The 27,259-nt window shown below is 40.0% G+C and overlaps 1 protein-coding gene across 18 annotated transcripts in view; it reads right to left on the bottom strand.

Moving 5' to 3' along the window:
• Window positions 1-27,259, bottom strand: part of atp2b2 (ATPase plasma membrane Ca2+ transporting 2) — a 114,326-nt gene that overhangs the window by 18,624 nt on the left and 68,443 nt on the right. For 10 of the 18 annotated variants that reach the window (XM_078169516.1, XM_078169554.1, XM_078169496.1 and 7 more), the window contains 6 exons: window positions 24,372-24,413; window positions 21,302-21,466; window positions 17,784-17,998; window positions 17,195-17,437; window positions 2,928-3,169; window positions 816-1,050 (listed from right to left, as the gene is read on the bottom strand). In XM_078169516.1, coding sequence (XP_078025642.1) covers window positions 816-1,050; window positions 2,928-3,169; window positions 17,195-17,437; window positions 17,784-17,998; window positions 21,302-21,466; window positions 24,372-24,413 — 1,142 coding nt within the window. The remainder of the gene's footprint in view (window positions 1-815; window positions 1,051-2,927; window positions 3,170-17,194; window positions 17,438-17,783; window positions 17,999-21,301; window positions 21,467-24,371; window positions 24,414-27,259) is intronic. The other 8 variants (XM_078169535.1, XM_078169504.1, XM_078169521.1 and 5 more) reach the window with 1 other exon arrangement.

Genomic DNA, 27,259 nt, shown 5'->3' on the forward strand with positions numbered 1-27,259 from the left:
TAGGATTTGAAATTCAGAACAAGTGTATTAAAGAGGTTATTAAAGGTTGGCACAGACTTACACATTAAAAACTTAAACAGAGTAGTGCACAGTAAATAACAGTTAATATCTAATACTCTGTTACTACAGTGACTTTTTATCCAAACTGTATATATACGAGTATAATTTGGCAATTAAAATGCTGATTTAATTCTCCGACATCACGTACAGTTCTTTACAGTAATTAGGGGTCGACATCGCTTCTTTCTATAAATACCTCCGTCAAACTGTACGCCACTAAAACACATCTCCTTTTTTCACAGTCAGAAGTAATCTTTAAATTAATCTTTATTCATGTTTACCTTACATACAGTTTTTCTGCTCTTGTGACAGTAGATCTATGCTATCAATCAGAAAGAGATGAAGACTTTCTCTTTGCACAGTGCTGGCAAACAGGATGCAATTGACTGCTGTCTATAATTTGTAGGCTGCCTTTCTGTCAGCTGTGTGAGATATATCAGAACTGTGTGTAGAAAAGTCTGAACACCCTCAAAGGTATGAAACTGTAAGTGTAGCACAGATGGTTAATATAGTAGAGGATAAATGAGTGATGTATGATAATTAATTTATTCCTGGGGCGGCATACACAAGTAGCACAGTAGAGACACTTGAAATATTAAAATATATAAAAAGAATAAAGTGTTGAAAAGACTGAAGAGATCTCATAAATGTATAAAACCTTAAAAGGTGAGGTGAGGACACTCCAGTGAACAGTGCCTGCTGGTGCTGCAGCACGCATGCACGCTCACTCCTCTCAGTATGTCACTCTCTCTTACCTCTGGCCTGACGGGGTCCTCTATCCCAACGACACAGATGGCTGTGAGGTCACTGAGGATGTTGTTCTCATCGTCCCAGGAGGGTTCAGGATGACCGGAGAAGTCACGGAACGCCACACAGATGGTCCTCAGGCCATCACACGCCATGGGCTCGATCACCTTCTTCACCATCTCATCCTTGTCCCGTGGACGGAAAACCCTCGGCTCGCCCACCTCGTTCAGGATATGGCTACATCTGTAATTAACGGTGGAGTGTTGGAATGGGGGTATTTCAAATTGTGTATTGTAACTTTGGTTTTGTCAATGTTAGGTCAAAAATCCTGGACTATGTACGCACTTCAGACAGTACTAAAATGCAGTCTTTCAATTCTTAATTTCAATTCTTCACACATATGAAAAATATCTTTAATAACTTTTTTCTAACTCCATCTGCTGATGAAGATCAAGCGACATGATCGAAAGCTCCTGAACTGCCACTGAGCTTGTTTTGTCATCTGCTGTTTCGAAACTAAAATCAACACAACACAGTTAGCTTGAAGTAATCAATCCATAGTTGGAATGTCCAGCTTCTGTCATTCCAAGGTAGAAGTAAAATATTATCCCAATATCCACTTTTTTATGACTAATGGTGTTAAATAACATCAGTTATAATACAATTTAAAATCAATATAAATAAACAAATCTGGAACAAAATGTGTGGTGTTGATGAAGGGTTGCTTGAGCTCATCTGACAGGGCTTTTGGGATAATCAGACATCAGACAGATAATGTTGGGAACCACTAGCCTAAATTACTATTGCAGCCAAAATACATTAACATCTGGTTTACAGTAAATGGATTTCTCAAATAAACAAACAAACAAACAAATGGAAAGTAACACACAGAGTTGGATGAAATTCATTCACACTAAGGGTGCTTTCAAACCTAGAGTTGTCTGGCTTTGGTCCGAATCAGGGACTCATTTTGTTATAAAGTTGCCTAGAGTTGGTTTGTGTTCTCACGGCAGCATTTATAAGCGGACCAGATCAAATGCCTGCGTGAGAAAGTTGCTCTTGATTGGTCAGAATTTCCATGTGGGAAAAATCCAGGAAGTTAACAAAACGTTGAAGAAGAGTACACTTGCAAGATAAATGTGACACTTTCTAATGTCACAATGGAGGGACAACTACGCAGGTTGATTTTAGCGCTGGTCATCGTGGACTATATTGCTGTCATTGTTCATTTTAGTCAAACCATACAGTTTGAAAACGAGGCGCGGCTCCAACTAGAAAACAATGTTTTGATGCATTGGATGTGCTGAATGTGCATATTAAGACAGTACAGGAGGAGGTGCACATTAATAATCCTCCAGGACTGTAACATGCTCATGTTTAACCCAAACAATGTGTCATGCGATTGCAGTTGGTTCGGATCGAGGTCGGAACACATTCTCACCACAAACAAACCGCACCAGAGTTCGTTTGTAAGCAGACCCGGTTGTTTTGGTGCACACCTGAGTGCCGTTGCTGTGTTCACACCTGCCCACATGAACCGCATGTAGAGGGCAAACAAACTTGAGTTCAATTGAACCGAACCAAACAGGGCAGATGTAAAAGCACCCGTAGCTAATCCAAAAAAAAATCAACTGTAATTTGTGCAAAAAATGACTAATGTCAATGAAGTGTTTTGTAGCTTCATCTGCATTAATGTGAAAAGCTTAATTCACAGTGAAATGGCTGTTTATCTGTTTATTAGGATTTAATGTTTCATCTTAATGTCATTCATCATCAATAGATTTCTGCTCTTTCCCTAAATGGGTGCGGTAAGCTTTATAACTGCCTCTCATGTTTTTCTCAGAGTTACTCATCTGTTACTGTACTGTTTGTGTAATGTTCTGTAAAATGTCACAATTCTGTGACCTTCTCGTGGAAACTCAGCCCACTCTCACTGCCTAGGGAATGTGCAATATGTTATACCCTCAAGTACATAATGCACTCAAAATCGATTAGCTATACACTGAAAAAAAAAAAAAAAAACAGCACTTGATTATATCATATTACTCTACAGCAAGGTTATGTGCTGCTGTGCTATTTTTATCAGAACCATCTCATTTTAATCACAAGACCAAACTCACTTTTTGAGGACGATCTCAGAAGCTCCCTTGCTGTACATGCGGAAGCTCCCATCAGGTAATTTGACGACAGTGCTCATGGACTTCCTGACAGAGTTGAAGGTGTAGACTTTGTAAAGCTTCTCCTCGGGGAGCTGGTTCCTTATTGGCTGGTAATCCCGCTTCAGGTCCAAGACCAATCCCAGCAGGCCGCACTCGGTCTTGTTGCCAACCTGCTTCGGCAGACCGCCTTCCTTATCTGGGGGCTGGAGAGGGGAAGACAGGGAGAGTTTCAGATGTTTATTTCTATTTTCATCCAAATATTTGCAGTGATACATACTAGTTTCTACCTGTGGTTGTTATTTTATTAACTTCTCATTATCTGTTTTGATGATTTAAAGATATTTTGATTGTTTTACCCCTTTGTGCACACATGATTTTATACTATCAATGGCTGTGTTTGCTGATATGGCGTATAAAGAAAATCATGGTATGAAGACTCTCAGGTCTTCAGCTGAATACATTTTAGGAACAAACACTCAATACTGTTTGTTCTGTGATCCATTCAATCAATGAGATGCTCTTTTCTTCAGCGCAGTGCGACCAATGTAAGGCTTGAAATAGCTGCTAGTGATAATTAAGCAGCGAGCAGGTGAAAGGGTTGCTCTGTGTGGGAGGGTGATGGAAGGAGAAGATGGATGGAATCAAATTTGGATGTTCTTATTTCAGGCATAAGGCTCAACCCATTGCAATCTGTAATTGTACATTTGGAGCCGTGTTCTTCTGCGGTTCAGTGAACATCTCAGCATCCACATTTATAAATGACTACATGGATTGTGTTTGAATTGTAGACAGAGCAGTGTGAACAGAAGACACAGCAGCTGGCAGTTTTTCACATAACACATGTGAAATATAATTCTGATATGATCATTAGATTATTTTTTATTACCAGTTAACATGAATATTATATTCTTGATGAAGCGATTACAGGGGTCCAACACATTTTCCATTTGAATATTCCATATGTTTCCAAACTCCAGACTTCTCAGTAGATTTTTAAGAGCACATTTGACATCCAAGTACAAATAGCTAGATGATTATTATGTAATAAATGGTTTCAAAGTCCAACTGTTAGCGTGTATTACACGCTTACAATGTATGCTGTTATGTTGCCAAATAATTGCCAGAAGATTGTAGTCAGGTACTGTAGCTCATACTGACAAGACAAGTTCATCTCTGCCCAACGAGGAAGTAAACTACCTGCTGCCACCTGTACTTGTATTATTTTCCAGCAACATCTTGAATAAATAATAATACATTATTGTTACCACAGCATTTTGTAGTCTCTTTCATAAAAGTTAATGGAATTTTTACGACGTCGATGCAGCCTTGTTTATTCATTTTTCATTGAAATGACGATGCAGCTATAAAGGTTACTTTTCTCGGAAAAGATAGTCCATCTACATTTCTGATAACCACATAACTGCATTACTGATAAATGTTCAGACAAGCTTAATAGCCGTTATATTTGTGATGCTATGTATAAAAACTATAATTTAAAGATACTGACGGAGGATAGGCTGTGACGTACCAGTGTAGAGCCAGATCTCTATAAGAGTGTGCGTATTGTTGCACGCAGGTATTAAAGCAAAAAATAATCCTTTGATTGAAATATTTTTCATACTGCACCCAAGTCATGTATCCCATCTGCAATTTGTAAAACATATAATTGACACCAGCTAAATAAATAACACAATATAAAACATTTCAGCACCGTTCCACACGTAAACATTGCTGCTGTTCTCTAATGCAGCCATCAAGTTTAAATACTATATGAACTCCAAATTATAGAAATCTGCCGTAGTGATGGAGAACTTAAATCCCTGAGGCTACACGCCATAATTCTTGCCTTTCTTTTGATGACATCAAGCTTGCTCTGACCCGCACTCTCTCACACAGCAGTAAACATTTTGATTGTACTGGTGGCTCCAAACACCATGAATAACACTGTGCTTGTATGTGTCATCAATTCATTTTAAGAAATACTGAATTTTATATATTTTAGGAGACAGAAGAGGGGCAATAGTCTGGAAACACAAACATTGTTCCATACTCTCTTTTCTTATTTCAATACTTATCCAGACTTGGAAATTACTAAAATCAAATTCCATACATTTCCATTTTGAGCAACACTGCATTAAATCATTTAGTCTATAAAATATCATCGAGTTATCAAAATAAACACCTATCACATTATCCCAGAGCCCAAAGTGACGTCCTCACATTGCTTGTTTTGTCTGACTTACAGCCCAAAGACATTCAATTTACTGTCAGAGAAAACACACAAATGAATTTTTGTTTTTTAAAAAGCTGGAACAAGAAAATATTGTTGTTTTTGCTTGAAAAACAATCCCTCCAAATCATCCAAATTGTTGCTGATTAATTTGTTGATGATGGATTAATGTGTTTACTCCGAGTAGCTTGGAAATGTTAGACAGTTATGTGATGTCAGTGGAGCATTTTCTCTGCCTCTCAAAGCTGGAGTGTGTTTATTATCAGCCAGCAGTAGAGCCTTTTTACTGCGTGTGTGTGATATCTCTTCCATCTGTGCACGTGGCCGTTCGGGTGCTACAGTATATGTGTGCAATTTGTGTACACACACATACACACACACTGTATGTGCAAGTGTGTGAGTGTGGTCAGCTTGTGGAAGACTCAGCGTTGCCATGGTAACACTGGGCAAAGCATACTTGGAAGGAGAGGCTTGGGAAAAGAGAGGGTGCTCGCTCTCTCTCCGCCACTTGGGGATTCTTACTCTTTGGCTCAGATTCTCTTACAGGATTTTCACTCATCTCACTTCACACATGTCCTCCAATCTCGCTGTGTCTCCCTTTTCATCTTTCCCCACTTCTTATTTATCAGTATTTCCCGCGCTTCACTCCATTTACTCACTCATTGTAATTTGTCAAATCACACAGAAATATAAGCAGTAAAGCACAGATAGCGTGGCTACCCATATTTTTTTATTCTATCTCTCTATTTCTTCAACTGTAATTGAACAAATCTCATCATCTGTCATTATTTCTGTAATTCATAACATGCCTCTTCACATAATCACAGTCTCATGCTGATATTCATTCTAGTTTGATATCAAACATATGGGGCTAAGAAGAACTCTGCTCATTGAGGAAATCAGGACTGCAAGTAATAATTATTCTCACTACTGATTAATCTGCTGATTGTTTTCCCAATGAAGTAATTGTTTGCTGAGAAAATCTCAGAAAACAAACTTTCCAAGGTAGGGCTGAATCTTGCATCATCATATACTGTATTTTATCTTTCCATCAGTCTAAAACTCAATGATAGCTAACTAAAATGGAAGGAGCCTCTTGTTTGTTTTATCAACAACCATCCACCCAGTAAACTTCACACTTGAAGGGTTTATTTCTGTGTGGACCAAAGTAAATGCAGTGTTGGACAGGACATTTTTATTAGTAGCGTGTAATGCACACACTGTGTCGTGTAATGAGAAGGGGCCCCTATTAACTCTTACACCACCGAACAGCATGCTGGGCACAGCTCACTCTTCGTTGCTCACTACAGTGCATACAGCAGCAAAAGACAAAAGACATATTGGAGATGTTACATTGTAGTAAACTCAAACATTTCTAGCATCAGCCATGTAACTTTTGGGATAACCACTACCCCATGTTGCTGCTATGTCATGGCAGGTGTATTGCTAAGGAACCAAGGGATCACTGTGTCCTTTCTTAGGCCGTTTGGATGAGCTGTTCTTGAAAAAGCTGCAAGCAGCAACACCAAGGATTAAGAAATTGGCCTGTTCTGAGCAGGTATGTTTGAAATGGGCTCTGCATGGGTTAAATTTAAAGTTCCAGTCTGTGGGATTTAGGGAGATATATTGGCAAAAATGGAATATAATATTTCTAACTATGTTTTCTTGTGTATAATCACCTGAGATTAAGAATTGTTGTGTTTTGTTACATTAGAAGAAGCAGTTTATATCTACATACAAAGTGGGTTCTCTTCCACGGAGTCCACCATGTTGTTTCTACAGTAGGCCAGAACAGACAAACCAAAAGCTGGCTCTAGATAGGGCCATTTGCATTTTCATGTCTTTATTTCAGCCACTGTAGTTCTCCTACATGCTTGTCACATGAGAAAAGTTTCAGTTGGTTGAAATCTGCAACCTCACATCTAGATTTCACTAAACCCTACCCGGTAGACCTTCAACGAAAAGCATCAAATCCTCACATTCGGGGTGCTGGAACCAGAAGCCATTGTCACTTTTGCTTGAGACTGAAACAACTAAGCAACTATCTAACTAGTTGTTATAATTAATTTACAGTTGTTTGACTGAATGTTTAAACAACTAATTGTTACAGCTCTCAAGGAAATAGGGGAAATCTGGGCCACATGATTAAACTCTGTTGTAAAACTAAACAATACCAAGAAAGTGTTGCTGTTCGTTGTTATTAATCCATATTGTTGTACACTGTCATGTTTGTAGGCCAGCACAGTGGTGAAGTGGGTGGCACTGTTACCTCATAACAAGAGGGCTCCAGGGTTGAACCTGTTGTCCAACTTTGGCCCTTCTGTGTGGAGTTTGCCCCATTTTAGCATTGAGGTTTTCTCCAGGTTTTTCAACTCTAAACTGCCTGTACTGTACATGTGAATGTGTGCGTGCATGCTTGTCAGTGATGGTCCTGTGACCTGCCCAGGTGTACATCGCCTCTCAACCATTGTCTCCCCCTGATGATGGATAAGTGGTGACAGACAATGGATGGATGAATGTCATGTTTGTTCATTTGGATGGCACTGAGCTGAAACCTAGTCTCCGTGGGATCTTGCTATATAGTACCTACAGTACGTTTGACACCTACACTCACAGCTAAGTAACAGCATGTCAGGTACACTCTCTTTCTCTAACACACACACACCCCTATGCGTACACACACACACACACACACACACACACACACACAACACAGCATGTCAAAAGCACACTGAACATAATGCGTCTGACTTGCTGCTAAGCAGACACCTTCAGTCTGTGCTATTTGCCCCAAAATAGACTGACTGCAGGCTTGCTGTTCTGTTTCTCAAAAAGCCTCCAACCAAGACTGGATTTAAAAGGAAAGCTTGACATTCCTGACGTTTTGAATTCTACTTTCTTGTTGTTTTCTTCGCTCAGCACTTGCCAAAATGTGTTGAGAAGGATTCTGTATCGGCAGTGCAGTTAATCACATTAATGGCTTGTTGGAAGTGGTGCACTCACACTTTCCATCTAATAGCCGCTTCTTGTCCACCTGCTAACGAGGTTTTGATAGAGGATGCTATTAATGCATTAATGCGCCTGACAAAGGCTAAAATATACTTCCTTGCAGTGAATGAGAAAAAATATTACTGAACTTCAATCTATTTACTTGATACTGATAAATAAAGCAATTGAACCGAAGGTCTAATGACAGACGGGGGTTGTACTGTGTGCTGTAGAAGTTGTAAAGCCCTTTGAGACAAATTTGTAACTAGCTGATATAGGGCTATAAAATTTAAATCTAAAAATGATTTGAATTGGTTGAGATCAACAGGGCCAAGGTTTTAGCTTTCTGTGTGTTTTGCACTTTAGGTTTAGGTAAAACCTACGTCAAGTGAAGCAAATACGATGGGAGGATTCTTCTTTGAAAGCGTAATTCATCTGTCAAGGGAGTGATATATCTGCTTTCAATGCCTGCCTAAGCAGCTCAATATCATGAAACCACAATTTCTTAAGAAACAATGAATATTGATTCATTCAGGCTCAGACGTAGGTTTCATGTCCCTTTAGCTGCAGCTGCTGTGAGCCAGAGGTTCCAGTGGAGAGGGTTGGAGAGAAAAGTCATCTAAAATCTCATTAATCATTGAAACCCAATCAGAGTACTGGCCCATGTTCACCTAGTAATTGGACATATCTGGTTAGTGTTCAGCTGTGTGTCTCAGAGACGCAGACAAGAGTATAAATACTTTATACAGAGTTTGCGGTAAATAACAGAATTAATGCCTTTTCCTAACGACCAGTGATTACATCAGGAAGACACTGCCTGTCATTGGCTAATGAGGGGATGGAACAAATGGTCTCATCTGCGCTGTCTGTGAAGTGTTTGGGAGAATAGGCTCCCAGCAACAGAAAAACATCACACTAAACTAAACATACAAATGAACAGCCATATAGGATGTTACTTACAGTTTTAAATGATCATTTATAAATAAAACATTAGTAAAAAAGAGATGTTTGCTTTTTAAAATGTGTCAAAAGATGCCATGGTTTGTTTTCCTAGTTTTTATCAAAGCAGTAATCTATATAAACAGATATCTGCAGAATCTGTAAGCAACAGGAGGAGATGTTGGTATGGGAAATGTTATAGTTTCCATATGTAGTGCATCTTGTATTTGGGCTGCTAAGGTGCTCCACAAGCTACAACTATCTAACTAAACTAAGCTATCTGCCAGTTGTTTAGTCGCAATTATAATTCTTAATTTTGAAAACAACAAACAAATAAAATCTCACACTGTGAGATTTTATTTGTTTGTTGCTGTGACAGTATTCAGTTTATGCAAAACATCAAAACACACCATTTTAATTTGCACAATTTGTATTCAAAGTGGCATAACTCCTGACACTTTGCAGAGAAATACAGAGACTGATAGCTGCTGCTTCTCCTAAAAAAAAGAACCCTAAACAAAGCAGGAGAAGACAAACAAAAGGCAGACAGCTACACCGAGATTCTCAGAGATTCCGCAGAGGTTTAGCTTGACGTGAGTTTCTACGCAGAAGGACAGTTGCTGGCATGGGATGGCCAGAGCTGGCATGAGCGGGCTACGGTTGGCACATCCTGGCCTGGACGTGGCTAAGGACCAGCTGCCCTCTCCCTGGTCCTTGGGTGCTCCCGCAGGCAAGGACATATGCCAGAGGGAGAGCTGGCAACTTTACTTCCTATTCCACCTGGGGCTCTCCTTAATCCATCCCTCCTGTTCCTTCCCTTTCTCTTTCATTTTCTTCCTCTTCTCTTCACACTCAACCCCACCCTTCCTCTACTTTGTTTTTCTATTGCTATATCTGGTTTTACACTTTCCATCCTGTCTTTCCTTCTCCCATTCCCTTCTAACCCTATCCTCCTTCCTCACTCTGAATGACTTACTCCTCTTCCTCACTATCAGTTTCCCCAGTCTCTTACAGGGCGGCCAAACCCCCATGCCTTCTCCTTCCTTCTCGCTCCCTCTTTGCATGTAGGAGTGGATGATATTCTTGCTCTCCACACGACTGTACCAGCCAACTGGGCTGAGGCCTGGAGGCATGCTGGAGGGCAGTAATACAGTCTTCCAGTCCATGATGAGGACACTTGTCACGCGAGTGTGGTTTCTCTTTCGTCTTCTTGTATAATTTCCCCATCTTCTTTCACCCTTTTTGCACTTATTTGCTTCCCTTTCCCCCCTCACTACATATTTTTACCCCCCTTCCATTTGCTTTAATTTATTTCCTCCTAATGTGGCGCTGTGTCCTTTATTTGCCCTTCTGCTGCAGAGATTTGATTTTTCAAAACCAATAAGACTAGACACAAATCTCGAGTTTAAATTCCAACCAAATCTCATTTCAAAACATGTACTATGTGTTTTCAGTAAGACAGTGACAATACTGATGTAGTGCTCCTTGTTTATCATTGTTTTTTATCTATACATTGATACCAACACACAATTCAATTTGTAACAATCGTTACCAAATACGTTAACTACATTGTCACTACTAGTGCTACTATAAAATCTGTGCTTGTTTGATGGGCTATTTTTCTTAGCACCAATGAGTGAGAGCTTGATTGTAGACCAGCGATCTGGCCTGTCCATGGTGCGAATAACAAATGATTTAATCCTCCTGCATCTTACTTTAATATCTTTTCCTTTTTTTGGGTTTTGAATATTAACACATTCTGTCCTCACAGACATGCAAAGCTCTACATACTGAATATTGCTTCACTCTGGGTGTTGCCTTTGATGTGTGATTGACAGGTTATTAGTAAGCTAATTTAAGTTGAGAGCTGAGGTTGTTACAGTAGATTCATAACCTAGCCTCACATCTTAGGTGTACTAATACCTTGTCAGCGTTGGCCATTACTTAGTTGCATGCATAGATTGTATGAAAGAAGTGGACGTAGCCACCATGACTGATGGCTGTTGCCATCTTGACCATATTTGGACAGGAGGGTGGAGCTGGGGGGAGCGAGGGGTGTATCTGACTGATTCACGCAGGTTAACATGGCAGCGACCAGATTGTCTATTTTACTCTAAATGGGACCATATATACAAAAACAGCACCATGCTGTATTGATGAAGCCCTGAAACTAGCGATTGAGACCATAAACCCATTGGGAAATTGTTTACTGTGGTAATAAATAAACTGACAATGTGGGTCATTTTTTTAAGAGACTTTATCTAACCAGTGGAGACACCCCCCGCTGGCCTTTAAAAAGAATGCAGGTTTAAAGTTCTTCCTCACTGGCTTTCCTTTTATTACCTAGAGGCTACATCAACTTTGGTAACACGTTAGATTAAAGGTGGTGAGGATGCTCTGCCTTAAGTTGCCGGTCAGGTGGTTCAAAGCTCATCACTCTCCAACATACAGTTCTTGGCTGTGGGATTATAGTTACTTTCAAAGCAGTACACCATAGTTCACATGTTTCCAACCTCAGCCACATGACATTTATTAATGTGGGAGTTTTGACGATGTTTGCATTATCTACAGCAGATGGTCTTCTTTATGTTATTTACATCTAATAGAGACTCCCACATCATCCCAACATGGAGGCTGGCATGAGAAAAATCTACTGAGATTTTGTGTTACTTAACTTTTGCACGGTACATCACATTTGCACCCAGGATATGAAAACATACAATTTTAGTTTAGGTTGCCTGTAGCTTAAATTCTGCCTTCATAAACAAATATTATTTTGATTTATTTTTTAAAGTCAATACTTAAATTTACTTCAGGGTTTATCGGCGGTCTGGTCACCATTTTGTAGATTTAACCAGTTACTGTGAAACAAACTATGGATACCTCTTATTGACAACACAAAGATTAATTTACAATGACATATTAGTCTATATATTACTATACATATTACAAGCTTTAGTACCACTGACGTCCCATTCCCTCAATTAATCTTTTATGTATTTATTAATAATTAAACCAGAAAATTAAACCAGAACAGAAGAATAGAAACACAGCAACTGTGAGCAAGAAATCTATCATGCCATGTGAGGGAAACGCAGGGAGCCCATTAAGCTTTGTGCCACTGAAACATCAAAGCATTGTCATTCTAATGTGATGACGATTTCTCTTTCACTGCCATCTCAGCAACGCTGTCAAGTCTGTAAGCAAGTGCTGAACACAGAAGGGAGAGAACAAGGGAAGGGAAGGACATAATTCTGCTGAAGATGGCTCCGTCTTTGCGTTCTCCACTGATTCTCTTTCTCCTTCTCAGGGGCCAAAACTATTCCATGGGGACACTGGGTGCTTCAAGCTAGAGACATCCAAGACACTCTCATCTCTACACCATCTTGTGCAAACAAGCACGCAAAGTCCAGATGACAAAAGCACTGTGAGCCAAAGCCAATTATACCAGGACCTCACTACTCACCACTGAACAAAAATGAGGCAGTTCATTTTAATTACAAACAATAAATTGCTCATTGTGGAACAACAAATGGATTTTCACCCTATTTAACATGAACTGAATCTTGTTTTTCTATTACAGTACCAACATTTCAACTTGGGATACATTCTGTCAGGTCTATTATTCCCTCTTTCCCCGAGCACCTATCCTTCACAAGTGAAGCCATCTGTGTGTGTTTAGGTGTGTGTATGTGTTTATTATCTACCTCTCAAGTCCCTGACCGGAATAATGACCTGAGCAGGTGGTTGAAGCAACACGAGACTGAGCTCCGAGGACACTAACAGAACCATGCTAAACACATGCAACTGTGCTGCAAGAACATACACCTGTGATCTGGAAACCACCGACAGTGGGAGTATGCCTTATATGACAGATGTGTGTGCATCTGAACTTTTCTGGTTTTATACAAACAGTTTTCTTATAGACATATACGAAAAGAAAAAGAGAAGACTAGATTTTAGAGGGCAACTGTTTGCCATGACTCTCACACCACTGGCAATGACGCATGTTTCTTTGAAATAACATCAGCATACTGACGTCACTGAATGCCGCTCACAAATTGCTCTGTAGCATGCTCGACTTGTCTGCCAGACACATTCAAGGCAAACTGGTGTGCTTATTTGTATGCACGTGTGCACACATCCTTTTCAGAATATATGAATGAGGGTACGTGTGCACATGGATACTGCATCTACGAGCATGTGCATGTACAGTATGAGCTTGCATATACTGTATTCATTGTGTAAATGTGTGTGAATTTCTCCCGCGGGGATGAGGCTTCTCCACTTTAGAGTCGGTATGTGCTGACAGAAGAAGCAGAGCCATACCACTGGCTGTATTATGAAGACAGAGAGGGAGTATAGGGGGACTGATACGGGTATCAAAGCCTGCCTCTTTGCCTTTGTGCCTTTGTGTGGTGGCCTTCAAAGACTTCCATAGCCATCCTGGCATCCCACAGGATTGGCCTCTTATATAAGAACACACCAGCCAGCATACTGCAGAGCTGGAGTGGTGCTGAGGGAGTGGGGGCGGCTGAGGGAAGGGAGAGGGGGATGTACTAAATATTCCTTAGAAATTTCCCTTTTGCATCCTGCTTTCTGAGCTCACTTCATTCTTTAAATTACGTCCTCCTACAACTTGCTTTCCCCGTTGTTCCTCCCCGTCATTCTACTAAGAGCTCTCAGTGAATAAATACATTCATACCGACATGTACTGTACTCTCTACTATGTATGGGCTAGATTTTGTGTTCCATACTATATTTATTCATATGTTCTGTGGCTATATGTATGTATGCATGGATGAACACATATGGCTGTACAGTATGTAAATAAATACAGTGTTGTCAGTAGGATAGCTGAGTGGTTAGCAAAGCTACAGTGCACTCATGCTGACGGTAATTACTGTTGATGCAAGGTAACAAACAGTACAAGTACGTAAGCTGATATCATTAGAAGTTTACCCTAAGTTTAACTTTGGTGCATGAGGTAACCTCTTTTATGAATGAAGAGATTATAAAACAGACTGAATGAGCCATTTAATCCACCAAGTCTAAGCTGCACTCTGCTGGTGCATAATTCCGTTGAGCTAAGCAGCTATGGAGGTACAATGGTCTGATGTAATGCTGCAACACATTCCTTCAGGTTTTTCAAAAGGGATAACATCTTCTTAATGTAGCACGTCCTCCTAAAGAAATGCTGTGGGAAAATGGAAACTGAGGCAACCTCACAACATCAACAAAACTAAATCACTATTTGAATCATATGGCTTTTAATGACATTCACAGATTGCCGATAATGGAAAATATTTTTTTAATAAGGTCTTTACAGTACTGTGCTCCTTTTTCTCTTTTGTTTGTCTACCACCCCCACCAGTCAGTACAGTATCCAAGCCCTGTTTCTTGCTTGTTTTACGTTTGTCTTTGCCATGTAACAACCAAGCAATATAATTTCAGACGTGTGGGGAGATATCTTTCTTTCACAGTTTGTTATTTTATTCAGAGTTGTATTCACAGTGTTGACAAATAGTGCTACATTTTGGTAAATTTACATTTAAAACATTTCTAAATCCAGGAGGACTGTACTGAGTAACTGAAGTTATAATGCAGATATTGAAAGAGCACTCGTCTCAAGAACATTTAGTCTCGCTCTTGACTTGGACTTAACCCCCAGTCTGGACTCAGTCTGACTTCATCTAGAGACAGCTCTATTTGATTTGTGTCTAAGTAGACTCAAGTGGTCTTGACTAAAACCCAGGCTGTAGGTCTGGGTCAAATACAAAGTTATTATTTAGTATTTGGCAAGTGGAGGAAAGATATCACAGCTATTCATACCAGCAGCAATGAAAATGTGCGACAGTTGCAACAGGTTCGCCACTGTCGTGATGTTGTGACATCATGTCTGTCCTGCACAACGTGATCAGTCGATGCCTTAATTTTGTGGTGCAAACACTCAAGAAATCAAGCATGTTCAAAAAAGATTAGGCATTTTTTTTGTAATATTTGTGTTTTTGAATAAATGGATACACAAATCTGTGTATTTGTGTGTGAAATTACTCATCACAAAAACAACAATACAGAGAAGTATATATTAATATATAGACATGCCAATCAATCGCACAAAAAAGGCCCTAGTATGTAAAGGCCTTAACATACACTTAGTAAATCAAAGGACTCCATTTTTTATACTGACTGCAGACACGGAAAACGCAAGGTCGGGCGATGGGTGCTACTTTTGTGCCTTTTTTGAGCCAGTTTTCAAGAATGCAGTGGCTGGTTGCATCTGAGGTTGCCAAGCAACCAAGCAACCTTAACAGGCACTGTATCATCGCCTATTTACCTGAAATCCAGAGTGCAGAGCTGATCTTCTTCAAGCCGATGTTTATAAGTGTGTGAGCATACTGACCGTGGGACAGATGTAAAGCTCTGGCAGTCCTGCACCAAAATGATCAGACTGATATTTACTGAAGAAGGGAAAGATATCTGCCAGCTGTGATTGGTTTGTCTGTGTCACATGACATGCAGTGCGCGCTGCTGCGTTCCAAAAGTTGTACTCTGTTTATCTCAGTGTGCAGGTTTCGTGCCCTAACAATAGGCACTCAGGAACATATGCATGCCACGACTGCGACGCTCTGGCGTTTGAGCATGCCTGCCACGCATCTACATTGAAAACAATGAATTTAGGGGTGCAAAAGACGAGGCATCTGTACAGGCCGTTTGACAAAAAACCTTTATTTAAACAGCCACAATCTCCAGCGTGGCAGGCTTGTAATAAAGGTCCTACTTTTTTAACTCGTGGAAAAGTAAGGATAAATGCGAATAAATACACTATGTACATTGTTGAGGAATTTAATTAAATTTGTTGCTGATTTATACATTTAGATAGGCGCTCTGTGAGATTAAAAAGATAAAAAAAGAAACACTATGCTGGCATCAAGCCTGCAGTAACTGCATTGCTTAAGTATATCTACTGGGCCTCAAAGAAACCAGTGTTAAAACTAGAGTGGACACAAATATGTAGCTCTCCATCTTAGAAATCCAATGACCAACACTCTGTTTTCACTGAGACTGTGATTGTGCCTTGAGGGGTAGGAAGTGAAATCTGTGGGATCCTTCTATCGCAGATGTCCCGCCTGCTCAGCTCATTCCTCATGCAAGTTCCATAAGGGCATTTGTCAGTTGGTCAGCCATCAATGAATAGACTCTACAGGGGGTTTACAAGGATAGTGACACACAGACAGGCACAAATGGTGTGTGTGTGTGTGTGTGTGTGTGTGTGTGCAGGTGAGTATACATGGTCATGCCAGGAAAATTATTACTGAGACATGTAGCTCTAACAGTCTCAAGACGTCCTGATCTTGGCAGTCTTTGCTTTTAAGATATTTACGCCAAATGCTTTACTATGGAAATAATGTTTCTGATCTGTGGCCTGAGGGAATATTAACGCAAACAGGCTTCAGATACTGTGATTAAAACATGACAGTCTGAGCGTGTGTGAGTCTGTGCGTCTATATATTTATATATCTATCTATGTATGTGTTTCTTATTGCATACAGGTCTAATTGGCTTAGAGAAGATCTCTCCTCACTGCATTCACTGTAAACAAGAGACGATCTCCAGCACTTAGACAGATTGGATTCAATTACAGTCTGCTATGCTCTGAATATCAGATAAGACAAAATTACACAACCATTCTCAAGGTGACAAGTTGAGTGAATGCCTGATGAATCTAAAGCAGTAGCCAAGGACACAGACTGCCTGCTTCGCCAAGAAGAAAGCACTGTAGAACCGTCTCACTGTTTCAGGGACGCTGTCATCATATGGTTTCACTGCTCACACAGAGGGAGCTGAAATCTATGCAGCTAACTCAACATCTTTAAGTCTTAACTAAACAGGCTTTTGAATGATATAATTTAAACATTTTAATAAGACTTCATAAATAGTACCAGATATGATATAAAGTGTAAAAATGGAACGAGTATTTATTTAAAATTGTGTCGACATTCATGCTCAAGGTCTCTTTGGTAACTTCTACAATGGCTACCATTAGAGGCTAGAATTAGAGGTAGCTTACCAGTATCTTGGTGGTGTAGGCGCTGTTGATGGAAATGGCATTGACCAATAACTCCAGTGATTTGGGTGGCAGAGCTCCAGGGTCTGGGATTTCTTTGTAGTGCATATCTCCAACGTAACACTGCACAGCTGTCATGCGGTTGGTGGTTAGCGTGCCTGTCTTGTCAGAGCAGATGGCTGTAGCATTGCCCATCGTTTCACATGCATCCAGGTGACGCACCAGGTTGTTGTCTTTCATCATTTTCTGTTGGTAGGAAACAACACAAAATATCATGACATGTTGCAATGTATATCTGCTGCTTAAACCTCGCGCTAAAATGATAATTTATTTCACAGCAGCAGTCAAAGAGACAAACGTGTTATTCGGCCTTCATCAGAATTTCTTTCTCACAAAATTGCACAAAAAAATTAATCCATTTGGGAAAAATGGGGCGCAAAAGTGGCTCTGCTTTGCATATAAAGGTTAGAATATTGACTTACAACATGTAGATGAACACACAGTGTTTAATGTGCAAATGTGCAGCCCTTACAGCAGACACACAGCTGTGCTTTAATATATGCACTGTATGTCTTTCAGTGTTCTTCCTTACCTTGACAGAGTAGGCCAGGGAGATGGTGACAGCCAGCGGCAGCCCCTCCGGCACGGCCACCACCAACACAGTCACACCGATGATGAAGAACTTGACAAAGTACTGGACGTAGATGGGAGTGCACTCTGGCATCCAAGGACGCTTCTGCATCACAAAGTTGTCAATGGCAAAGTACAGGACCAGGATGATGACTGTGACGGCTGACATGAGCAGACCTGGAGAAAAAAAAGATACAAAAGGTCAGTGGCAAAACAAGAGACTGTCAAAAGAGTCTGAGTGAACATATTATGTGATTCATGCATGGACATTCGTCAGAAAGAAGATTCCCGAGGGCCTGATCAGACAGAGCATGTTTTACAGGTTGAAAAACGTGAGGCGCACCACACAGCCTTTTTGTTAGAGCCAGCCCTGATCAGACAGAGCACTTTTTGCAGCTCTTTTTATTATTGTTGCAAGGCAACCATCGAATCACCTTTCCTTAGCTTAAAAATGATTCTGCTACAACATAAACGCACAGGACTGCACCTTACATTCTGCATTAAAATGAACAGACGGGGGCACTTGCTTTGCTGTTATTGAGAGTGAGAGGCTGTTCCCAAATAGTGTGTTGGGTACAGGGAAATTGAGATCTGTGTGAATACATGACACCCTCAGACAGAGAAGAAATCACAGGGAGTACAACCAGCTGATCCAGGAGTTTCACCTCGATGATGGTCAGCGCAAGGCTTTTTTTAGGATAAGTCACGGACAATTTGACAATCTGCTGTCAATCGTCGGGCCTAATTACAGTTGGAAAACATTAGAAAATAGTTGAGGCTATAGTTTGTTCAGACATGTTTTGCAGCTTGCTTTGAGCGATATTAAAAGTGACCTATCATTAGCTTAACATAAACCATGAACTGTATGCTAACACTTGTTGTCATTGCCACCATAGAAGGCTCGCTCTCAATTGATCTGATTGACAAATGGGAAAACATGCCAATGCGTTGAAAATGTTTTTCTGCTCTGAGTTGATATTTTTTCAACTCAAGGCGAGGTGCTCAGCAATGCAAAGGCAGCGAGAAAAATGCTTCACTCTTACTGAAAAAAGTGACTTAAAGTCTCCCCAGGCTGCTTATGTGTTCTCTGTCTGCTCGGGGCCTAATTCCTCCTGTAACATACATATGTTATGGTATGGGCGGAAAAACAGAGAGAATAAATAAATAAATCATCACTGCAAAACATGGGGAGGACCTTTAAAAGGTCCCAGATGGTCCGAAAGGGATTAAAAATAAGAGCTTTGCTCCTGTGAGGCAACAGTGCTAACCACTGAGACACCATGCTGCCTTAATTGATCATCACATGTTGACTCTTCTAGCATGATTGTAAATAACGAGTGTTATGGTTGCATATATCATGTTGTACATGTATGTGTGCCAGAGTCGGGGTTTTGTGCATGATGGCTCACTTGGATAGCATGCCTACACTGAATAAAGACAATATTTAATACATTATTAGTTACACTTTGGTGCAATAAAATGTCAATGTAAAGAAGTTTGTCAAGTCAAAATGTATTGCAGGATAGAGCTTTGATTCTCTTCCTGAGCCCGATTAGGCCTGACCTGACCTGCCGAGTTCAGGCTGGGCTAGAAGTTGGCAAATTCCCCCGGGTTTAAATCAGGCTGGTTTCGCTCCCTGTGTGCGTTTGTGTGTTATCTTTAATGCATGTCTTATAGTGTGATGTCATGAATATTATATAGACTGCGTTGCCAACTCCCCCCTCTCATTAATGAGCAGTGATGTTAAACACCCCCGATATAATAAATATGGCATATAAAGTTTTTTTGGCCGTGCTAAACATTTGGTAGGAGAAGGTGCATGCTGGGGATTGTGTCACCAACGTTCGCTGCCGCACTGGAAAGACCTGAGTTGACTTTAGCTTGTAATAAATGTTTTTAATTTTCTATATTTTTCTACACCTTCAGCCCACAACTGCTACCATGGTTCAGGCTTGGCTGGGCTTTGACAGACACTATGCAGATTCATGTAGGGCCAGACTCGACAGTCATGTCTTTGGGCCTGACCACAGCTCTGTTGCAGGATTGCTGTATTAACCTGGATTAGTTTTAGCTTGGTGGACCTAATAAGCTTGCACATTGGTGTGTACTCCCTCCCCGAGGGGACAAGATCGGATAGACCCTAACCAAAACGCCACTTATCACTCTTTCTTCATTCCTCCATCTTTCCTGGTGACAATATGCCAGCTTGGGTTGGAAAAAAGTCACATGCTGAGGACTGGTTTTAATTTGTCACAGATAAAAATAAGTGAATACCAACAGATGCTAGGCAGTCAGTTGCTATCATCAAAGTTGGCAGGTAGATGTGTGTCGCACCTTTCCTGACTCTGTTTGTGCATCCATACACAGCAGACCATATGGCACTTTCTACTTTAATAGAGGCTGATGCAGTAAGATGCACAGTGTAAACATGAAGTAAAGCCAAGGAACTATACAAGTGTCACGTTTCAAGTATGTCTGGGGTTTTTATTCCTTATCTGAAAGCTAATGAGACACATCTGGTGTCAGGTATATATAGACCAGGTGTGGATTATTATTGAGTGTATAGAGAGCAGAGAAGCTAAAAACAGCATGCTAGAGGGTCACAGGCCCTGAAGTGTATTAAGTCCAAACTTTTCTGCCAGACCCACAGGAAGGGCATATGATCTTAAAGTGCTGCCTGTATGCTAATCCATCCACAGTGTTTCATTGTTTTGACACCACGTCCTCATTCAATCACTCACAGCAACAGTCTGATGTAACAGCACACTGTAAAAACGATGACTTCTCTAAGGGATTCTCTAAAAATTAATAACTTTTTACAGAGGGAAAAAACAGCCCCTCAAAGAAAGCCCTGGCAGTCAGGTTTTTAATTTCTTAAACATCTATTCAGGGATATTTTGAGGAATCCCAATCCCAGACTGGTCCAGAAACCCCTGCGTTCTTGCAGTATTTTAGGTATGTAATATTCAAGGCTATCAGTTGTTCAGCAGTAATCCTACTACGTTGCTGCTGCGAGGACACCCACAGTGTGGGCATAAATGGCATGTGGGCATCTGTTACTAAAAATGCTTGCTGCTACAGACCCACTGCAAGTCTTTTAGACATAAAATCCTTGGTGCCATAAATTGCTGTAAATGGTATTACAAGCATTTCATTATGGTATGGATTGTAAAATTGCAAAAGTGAGCAAGCACAATAACGAACATAATGCAGTCTCAGCTGTTCCCAATATAATGATTCAGCAAGTCCCCAGAGGGAAAGGTCATTTAGAAAAATAAAGTGAACAGGCTCCTCTTCAGTTCTATAATTCAGACACTGTGGCATTCTCCTCAACAGCTTTGATTGCTTTAAGCCACGAAGAAGAATCTTATCAGTGCAACATCTTGCTGTGACGGACAGGATGATGGTTGAGTGCCTTGTTGTCGCTGATTTTAACTGCCTGACTGAGTGATGGACTTGCCCGTGTGCAGTTTGCTGTACCTGCTTTGCCAATCTGCACAGCCAGTTTGGTCAGCTTCCCTTGGAGCACAGACTTCTCTTTCTTGGAAACGGACACCTTCTTCTTCTCTTTCTCATCGGACTCTCCACCTTCAGCACTCTTTAGAGGCTGCATCTCCATGGCAGCTGCTCCATCCTGCTTCTTCACTGTAAACACCACAAAAAACACAGACAGCAGCAGCAGCGTTAGAAATGTAGATTAGACCGCAGGAGCAAAGAGGAACAGGGAGCCAGGCTTCAACAGCCAGGTGTCACACTAGCTCCAAGACAAACAATATAAATTTAAAACCAAGACGAGATCATATGACGTCCCATGACAGGATGGGAACTAATTGGAATGTATAAAGCTTTCACATACCATAATAAGGATTGTTTATGTTTGTCCCTGCATTGTCTTCAAAGTTAAATCAAAGATACTGTGAACTTTGTTTCTGTGTGGAATATGACAACTAAAAAATTCATGATACCTTCTGTGCTTCATTTGCTGTCATAGGGGAAATATATGTTGTCATCATTCATCCTATTTTTTATCATCACAAACACATATTTACACATGAGTCATGAATAATTCAGTGGTCCTACATCCAAGGTCCAAATCATGTTACAGATTATTTAAAGGCTGGCTGAGCATTTGCAGACAGTGAGGAAAATGAAACCTTATGTGAAGCATAGCACGTTTCATACAAAGGAGAACTCACTGTGCTTCAACATTAGAAAACAAAACACAAAGAACCAGAAAAGAAACAAAAAAAGTCATAAAGAGATAAAGTGAAAAAGCATATTCCAAAACAATAAAGATCCAAATTTTAATATTCAAAACAAAAATATCAAAATTTAATTCAATTAAAGTACATTACATATCGGTTTTCAGTCCAAATTAGAGTCTCAAGCCATCAGTTTTTTAAGCTGTGTTGTTTTTACTCTGGAAACACTTTGCAGACAGGTTTCAAATGATTTTTGAGGATTAGAGACTTAAAATTCTAAAAGCAAGACAAAAATATATTTTAGCCTTAATCCACTGACTGTTGTACAGTGTAGACCATGATGTATAGCTGTATAAATAGCAGCCATGATTTAAAATCAATTTAAATCATACTGGAAGACAGTTCAGAGATCTAAGGTGAATAAAGCTTCCTTGGTGGCAACATGATCATGTTACCTGAAAGCAAATTAATAAAGCCCACACTGTTCAATTATTGCAAGAAACTACAAATCCCCAACTAGTAGAAGCTTGTATATGAGTGTGATCATACATTTCACTGACGCAAATCATCTCAGAAAGAAGGCTGACACACGCAAAACACGATCGTTGTATGTTGCAGACTGTAACTGTACATGCTTTTGAAATTACTGCCCTTTTCTTTCACAAAACTCAAACAGTTGTTAAATATCATATGCTAAAATACACAGTGATCAATGTATGTTCCATAAACAAAATTTATTTTCACACTTTGAAATAAATCAATATTCTATCTACTTTTTACTGTATGATCTATTTTACAGTGCGGAAAAAACAAGATTCCCTATTTTCAGTAAAGAAAACAATGTCCAGGCTGTACAACCAATCCTCATTTACCTCACTCTGTCTCCATCTCTCTTCCCCTCACACACACATACAGTACAGTGCTTCTCCGTTAATGTAGCCCATTACAAGACTCATTTCAGTCCAGTTTTCCAATCACAATGAAGCATGTGTTTGATGCTCATGAAAAACCTTTTAATGTTGAACATTTGTCCTATGTCTCTCTGGTTGTGCATTTTGTTTTCCACCCACATGACACAAGACAGACAGTGTCTGTATCTAACTGTACGCCACAGAAAACAAGATTAAAGACTTGATGTTAAAACAAGCCCAGGACAAAGGTTCATCTTCTGAAAGCTGCACATTCTTCTGTATTATAGCAACACTGATATAGACTATAATCATCTTACCAAGGTGTAATTAAGAGTCTTCATTGACCCTTTCACACTGTTGCTTTGGGGACACTTGCTCAGCCTGTGTCTGTTATTCTCACGATGCTTTTGTTTTAAGAGATGAAACATATTTTGACAAGACAAGAATGCTCAGACTTGGTAGAAAGACTTGTTGGTTAAATAAACCAAATAAGGAGTGGTGAGGAGTTTGAGATGACAAGTGACAAGAGCCTGGGAATAAAGCACTAGGCAATTAATTAATTAGTTGATTTAAAGAAAATGTGTCTTTAATTAAAGACATATGTATAAAAAAAAAAATAGTCGTTGATAACAGCTTCCGAAATGTAAATGTGCTTCGTCTGTATTATAGAGAAATTAGTCATTTCCAGGTTTGTCAAACACAATGACAGATTCGTAGGCACCTTTTTGGGTACCTGGGATGAGCATTTTTGTTAATTTTTTTCACAGATTAAATTGACAGATTAACAATCATAAAGATAAGTATTACTACAGCCACACCCCTGAAGGTAACCATCCATCCCTTTTAATCACAGATAACTTCTGTCATATTGTGTGGGGCAAATCTCACGCAACAGTGGTAAGGGGAATCCAGGGTATGGTATGCAACTTGAGGAGAGTACTAAGAGGACAGTTCGGGGTGTTTTTGGTGGAAAGGGGCAGCCTGAGTGAGGCAAACACAGTAGCTGAGGGACAAGTTTCTGTTCTCTTGTAGAGAACAAGACAAGTCAACAACACAACAAGAACAACAACAGAACAACAGACCAGGGACAACACATCAGTGACAGACAGAGTGAAGAGAAGAGATTTTCTACCCTAATATGACTGCAGGTAAAACCTGGGTCAAACACTGGCATCCTCTGGGATTTCCTGAGTCAGCGGTGGACTTTGTCAAAGTCCCTTTGAATCTAACTTGAGACAGTGAGGTTTCAAATGTGCAGAATATAATGAAGCCTGAAATAAACAAAGCATTGCAGGATTTTCCATCTGTGTTTCACCCAGAGCTTACGCTACACACCATGGAAGGAAACGATGAGAAGAGGAAGAGAGGGAAGAAAGAGGAGGAGGAGGAAGAGAGAAGGCAGGGGAGGAGAAAGAGTGAAAGATATGGTTTGGTTACCTTTAATCTGGTTGCTCTCCATATTGCCATCTTGCATTTTACCTATGATGGAGACATACAAGACAATAACAACAAAAATAACCAAGGCAGACAAGTCAACAAATTATCACCACAGAGACAGCACACACAGTGAGAACCAAAAACCACAAACAGGGAGACAGGAAAATGACTTTTAATACAACGTCTCTGTGACAGTCACATAGAAAGTGATGTAATGTAAGCAGAAGCTACAGCCACTGGCAAGAGGCAACACACAAATATTGCAGTGTGCAGATTTTCTGGAATTAAGTGGAGGGAAATTAGGTTTTAATAGACGTTATTCTATTGCATTAGGAAATAATCAGGTTATTAAAAATGCTTAACGGGCCTCTCTGAAACTTATGTATTTTCACATCATTGTAATTATGCTGAACATTTAAAAACTGCACACTTTCTGCTGTTTTTTAAATATTATTCTGAATGACATACTCACACTATGAGCACAGGTAATTGCACACACATTATCAAAAATACGAGTCACATTGTTGGGGTATAAAATGAGATATCAAGACATACAGTAGATACAGCATCACACTGAACACTGACAGTGGGGGGGGGGGTACACAGCAAACACAAACACACACACACACACACACACACACACACACAAACCACATACACGTAGAGTACACGCAAACGAGAGACAACATGCATAGGAGAAAAATTCGGAAAGCACATGCAAGATCACACACTAAGAGGGAAGCAGACTGGAGATGTGAACAATACACACACACACACACACACACACACACACACACAGAAAGAGTGAGAGAGAGAGCCAGAAGGAAAAGCCTCCCACATGGGAAAGTTACATAAGAACAACTGGAGGAAAATCGAAATCTAAGCTCAGGGACTGTGAATTTATTATGCTGTTGGATTCTGCTTACGCAAGGAGCAAACTTAGAGTGAACTTAATTTAAATGTGCGTTTCAATCACACAACATTGTTTTAAACTGCTGGTAGTCAAACAGAGCTGCTCAGAGTACACACAGTAGATTTCATCTTGAAAGCTGATAAAACATAAAACTTAAAGAACAGTATAATTTCAAACCAAATGTACACACGATGTTTACAAAATAAGACATAATAATTAAGGGCGCATATATTATATGCTGCAGCGTTGATCCCATTATCTACCCAGGCTATAATTATAGAGATATGCACTGTTTGTCTCAGTGGTAGGCAGGCTGGAAATTGCACAAAATCTGCCTCTCAGTGCTTTTGTACTCAAATGTCATAGAGAAAATTACTCAGGTAGAGCTGGAAGACCAGATTTCTCTCAGACTCCTCGGCATGTATGTGGAGAATAAATGGCTCGTTTCACCTCCACCTCCACATTAGCCAGTTCCCTGGAGTCACAATAAAGCTGAAGATGACAAATCGCTCTGTTCCTGCCCAGGACAGCACAAGGTCATCACTGCAGTGCAAATCATGCCCCTCTTGCTTTGAGTACAAACATTTTGTGGCTGCTCTCCAAGGAGACAAAGATAAGAGAGAACCCAGTGCAGTGCTGAATGAAGTTAATCTTTTGCATCTTGTCCAGCTAACACAGAAACGGAGGATTTGCACTAAGTGATCTCAGAGGACACCCAACTACAGGAGATGGCCCTACAGTAGGACTGTGCCACCATCCTTCAGCTAGTGTCTTGTCTGCTCAGAAATGTATGAATACAGTATATACAACAATTTATTTACTAACTCACCAAGAAACACAATAGCCTGTCAGCACCATTCAAAAACATATTTTACATTTTGCACAGACTTAGAAGAGAAAATGAGAATGACTACACAGTAAATATGAAACTACCACCTGCAGCTGGTTAGCTTAGCATAAATACTGAAAACAGGGGAAACAGCTAGCCTGGCTCCGTCCAACCCGAACAAAATTTGCCTACCAGCACCTCTGAAGCTCACAAATTAACACATTATAAAGTGTAAAATTGACTCTTTTGTGAGGTTATGTGTCAGGCTATTTCACAGCTGGGAGCAGTGGAGTGGTATCAATTGTCTCATCTAACTATTAGCCAAAAAAAAAAAGGGTATTTCCCCAAATGTCAAACTATTACTTTAAAGACACTCATCTTCGAATGTTGCTGTCCTTCCTATCCTTCCCAAAATCTTTATTATGAATGATGAAAAGGCTTAAAAAGATTTTCACTACATCTTAGCATCACAAAGACCTACTGTGTTTAAATTTTCAGATGGATCACACAAAAAATCCTAAGTCATTTACACATTTTTCCAAGACAGCTATTTAGTACACTGTACGTTCAAGCTGTAGTTGGTAACTTCTACAGTATATAACAAATAATTCACTGACATACAGTACATGCCAAAAGTTTGGACACACCTTCTCATTCAATGCATTTTCTTTATTTTCATGACTATTTACATTGTAGATTCTCACTGAAGGCATCAAAACTACGAATGAACACATGTGGAGTTGGGACACATTTAAAGTTTTTGCAATTTCCCGGACTGACTGACCTTCATTTCTTAAAGTAATGATGGCCACTCGTTTTTCTTTAGTTAGCTGATTGGTTCTTGCCATAATATGAATTTTAACAGTTGTCCAGTAGGGCTGTCGGCTGTGTATTAACCTGACTTCTGCACAACACAACTGATGGTCCCAACCCCATTGATAAAGCAAGAAATTCCACTAATTAACCCTGATAAGGCACACCTGTGAAGTGGAAACCATTTCAGGTGACTACCTCTTGAAGCTCATTGAGAGAATGCCAAGAGTGTGCAAAGCAGTAATCAGAGCAAAGGGTGGCTATTTTGAAGAAAGTAGAATATAAAACATGTTTTCAGTTATTTCACCTTTTTTTGTTAAGTACATAACTCCA

Source organism: Epinephelus lanceolatus, chromosome 1 (assembly GCF_041903045.1).
Source record: "Epinephelus lanceolatus isolate andai-2023 chromosome 1, ASM4190304v1, whole genome shotgun sequence".
Classification (NCBI taxonomy): Eukaryota; Metazoa; Chordata; class Actinopteri; order Perciformes; family Serranidae; genus Epinephelus; species Epinephelus lanceolatus.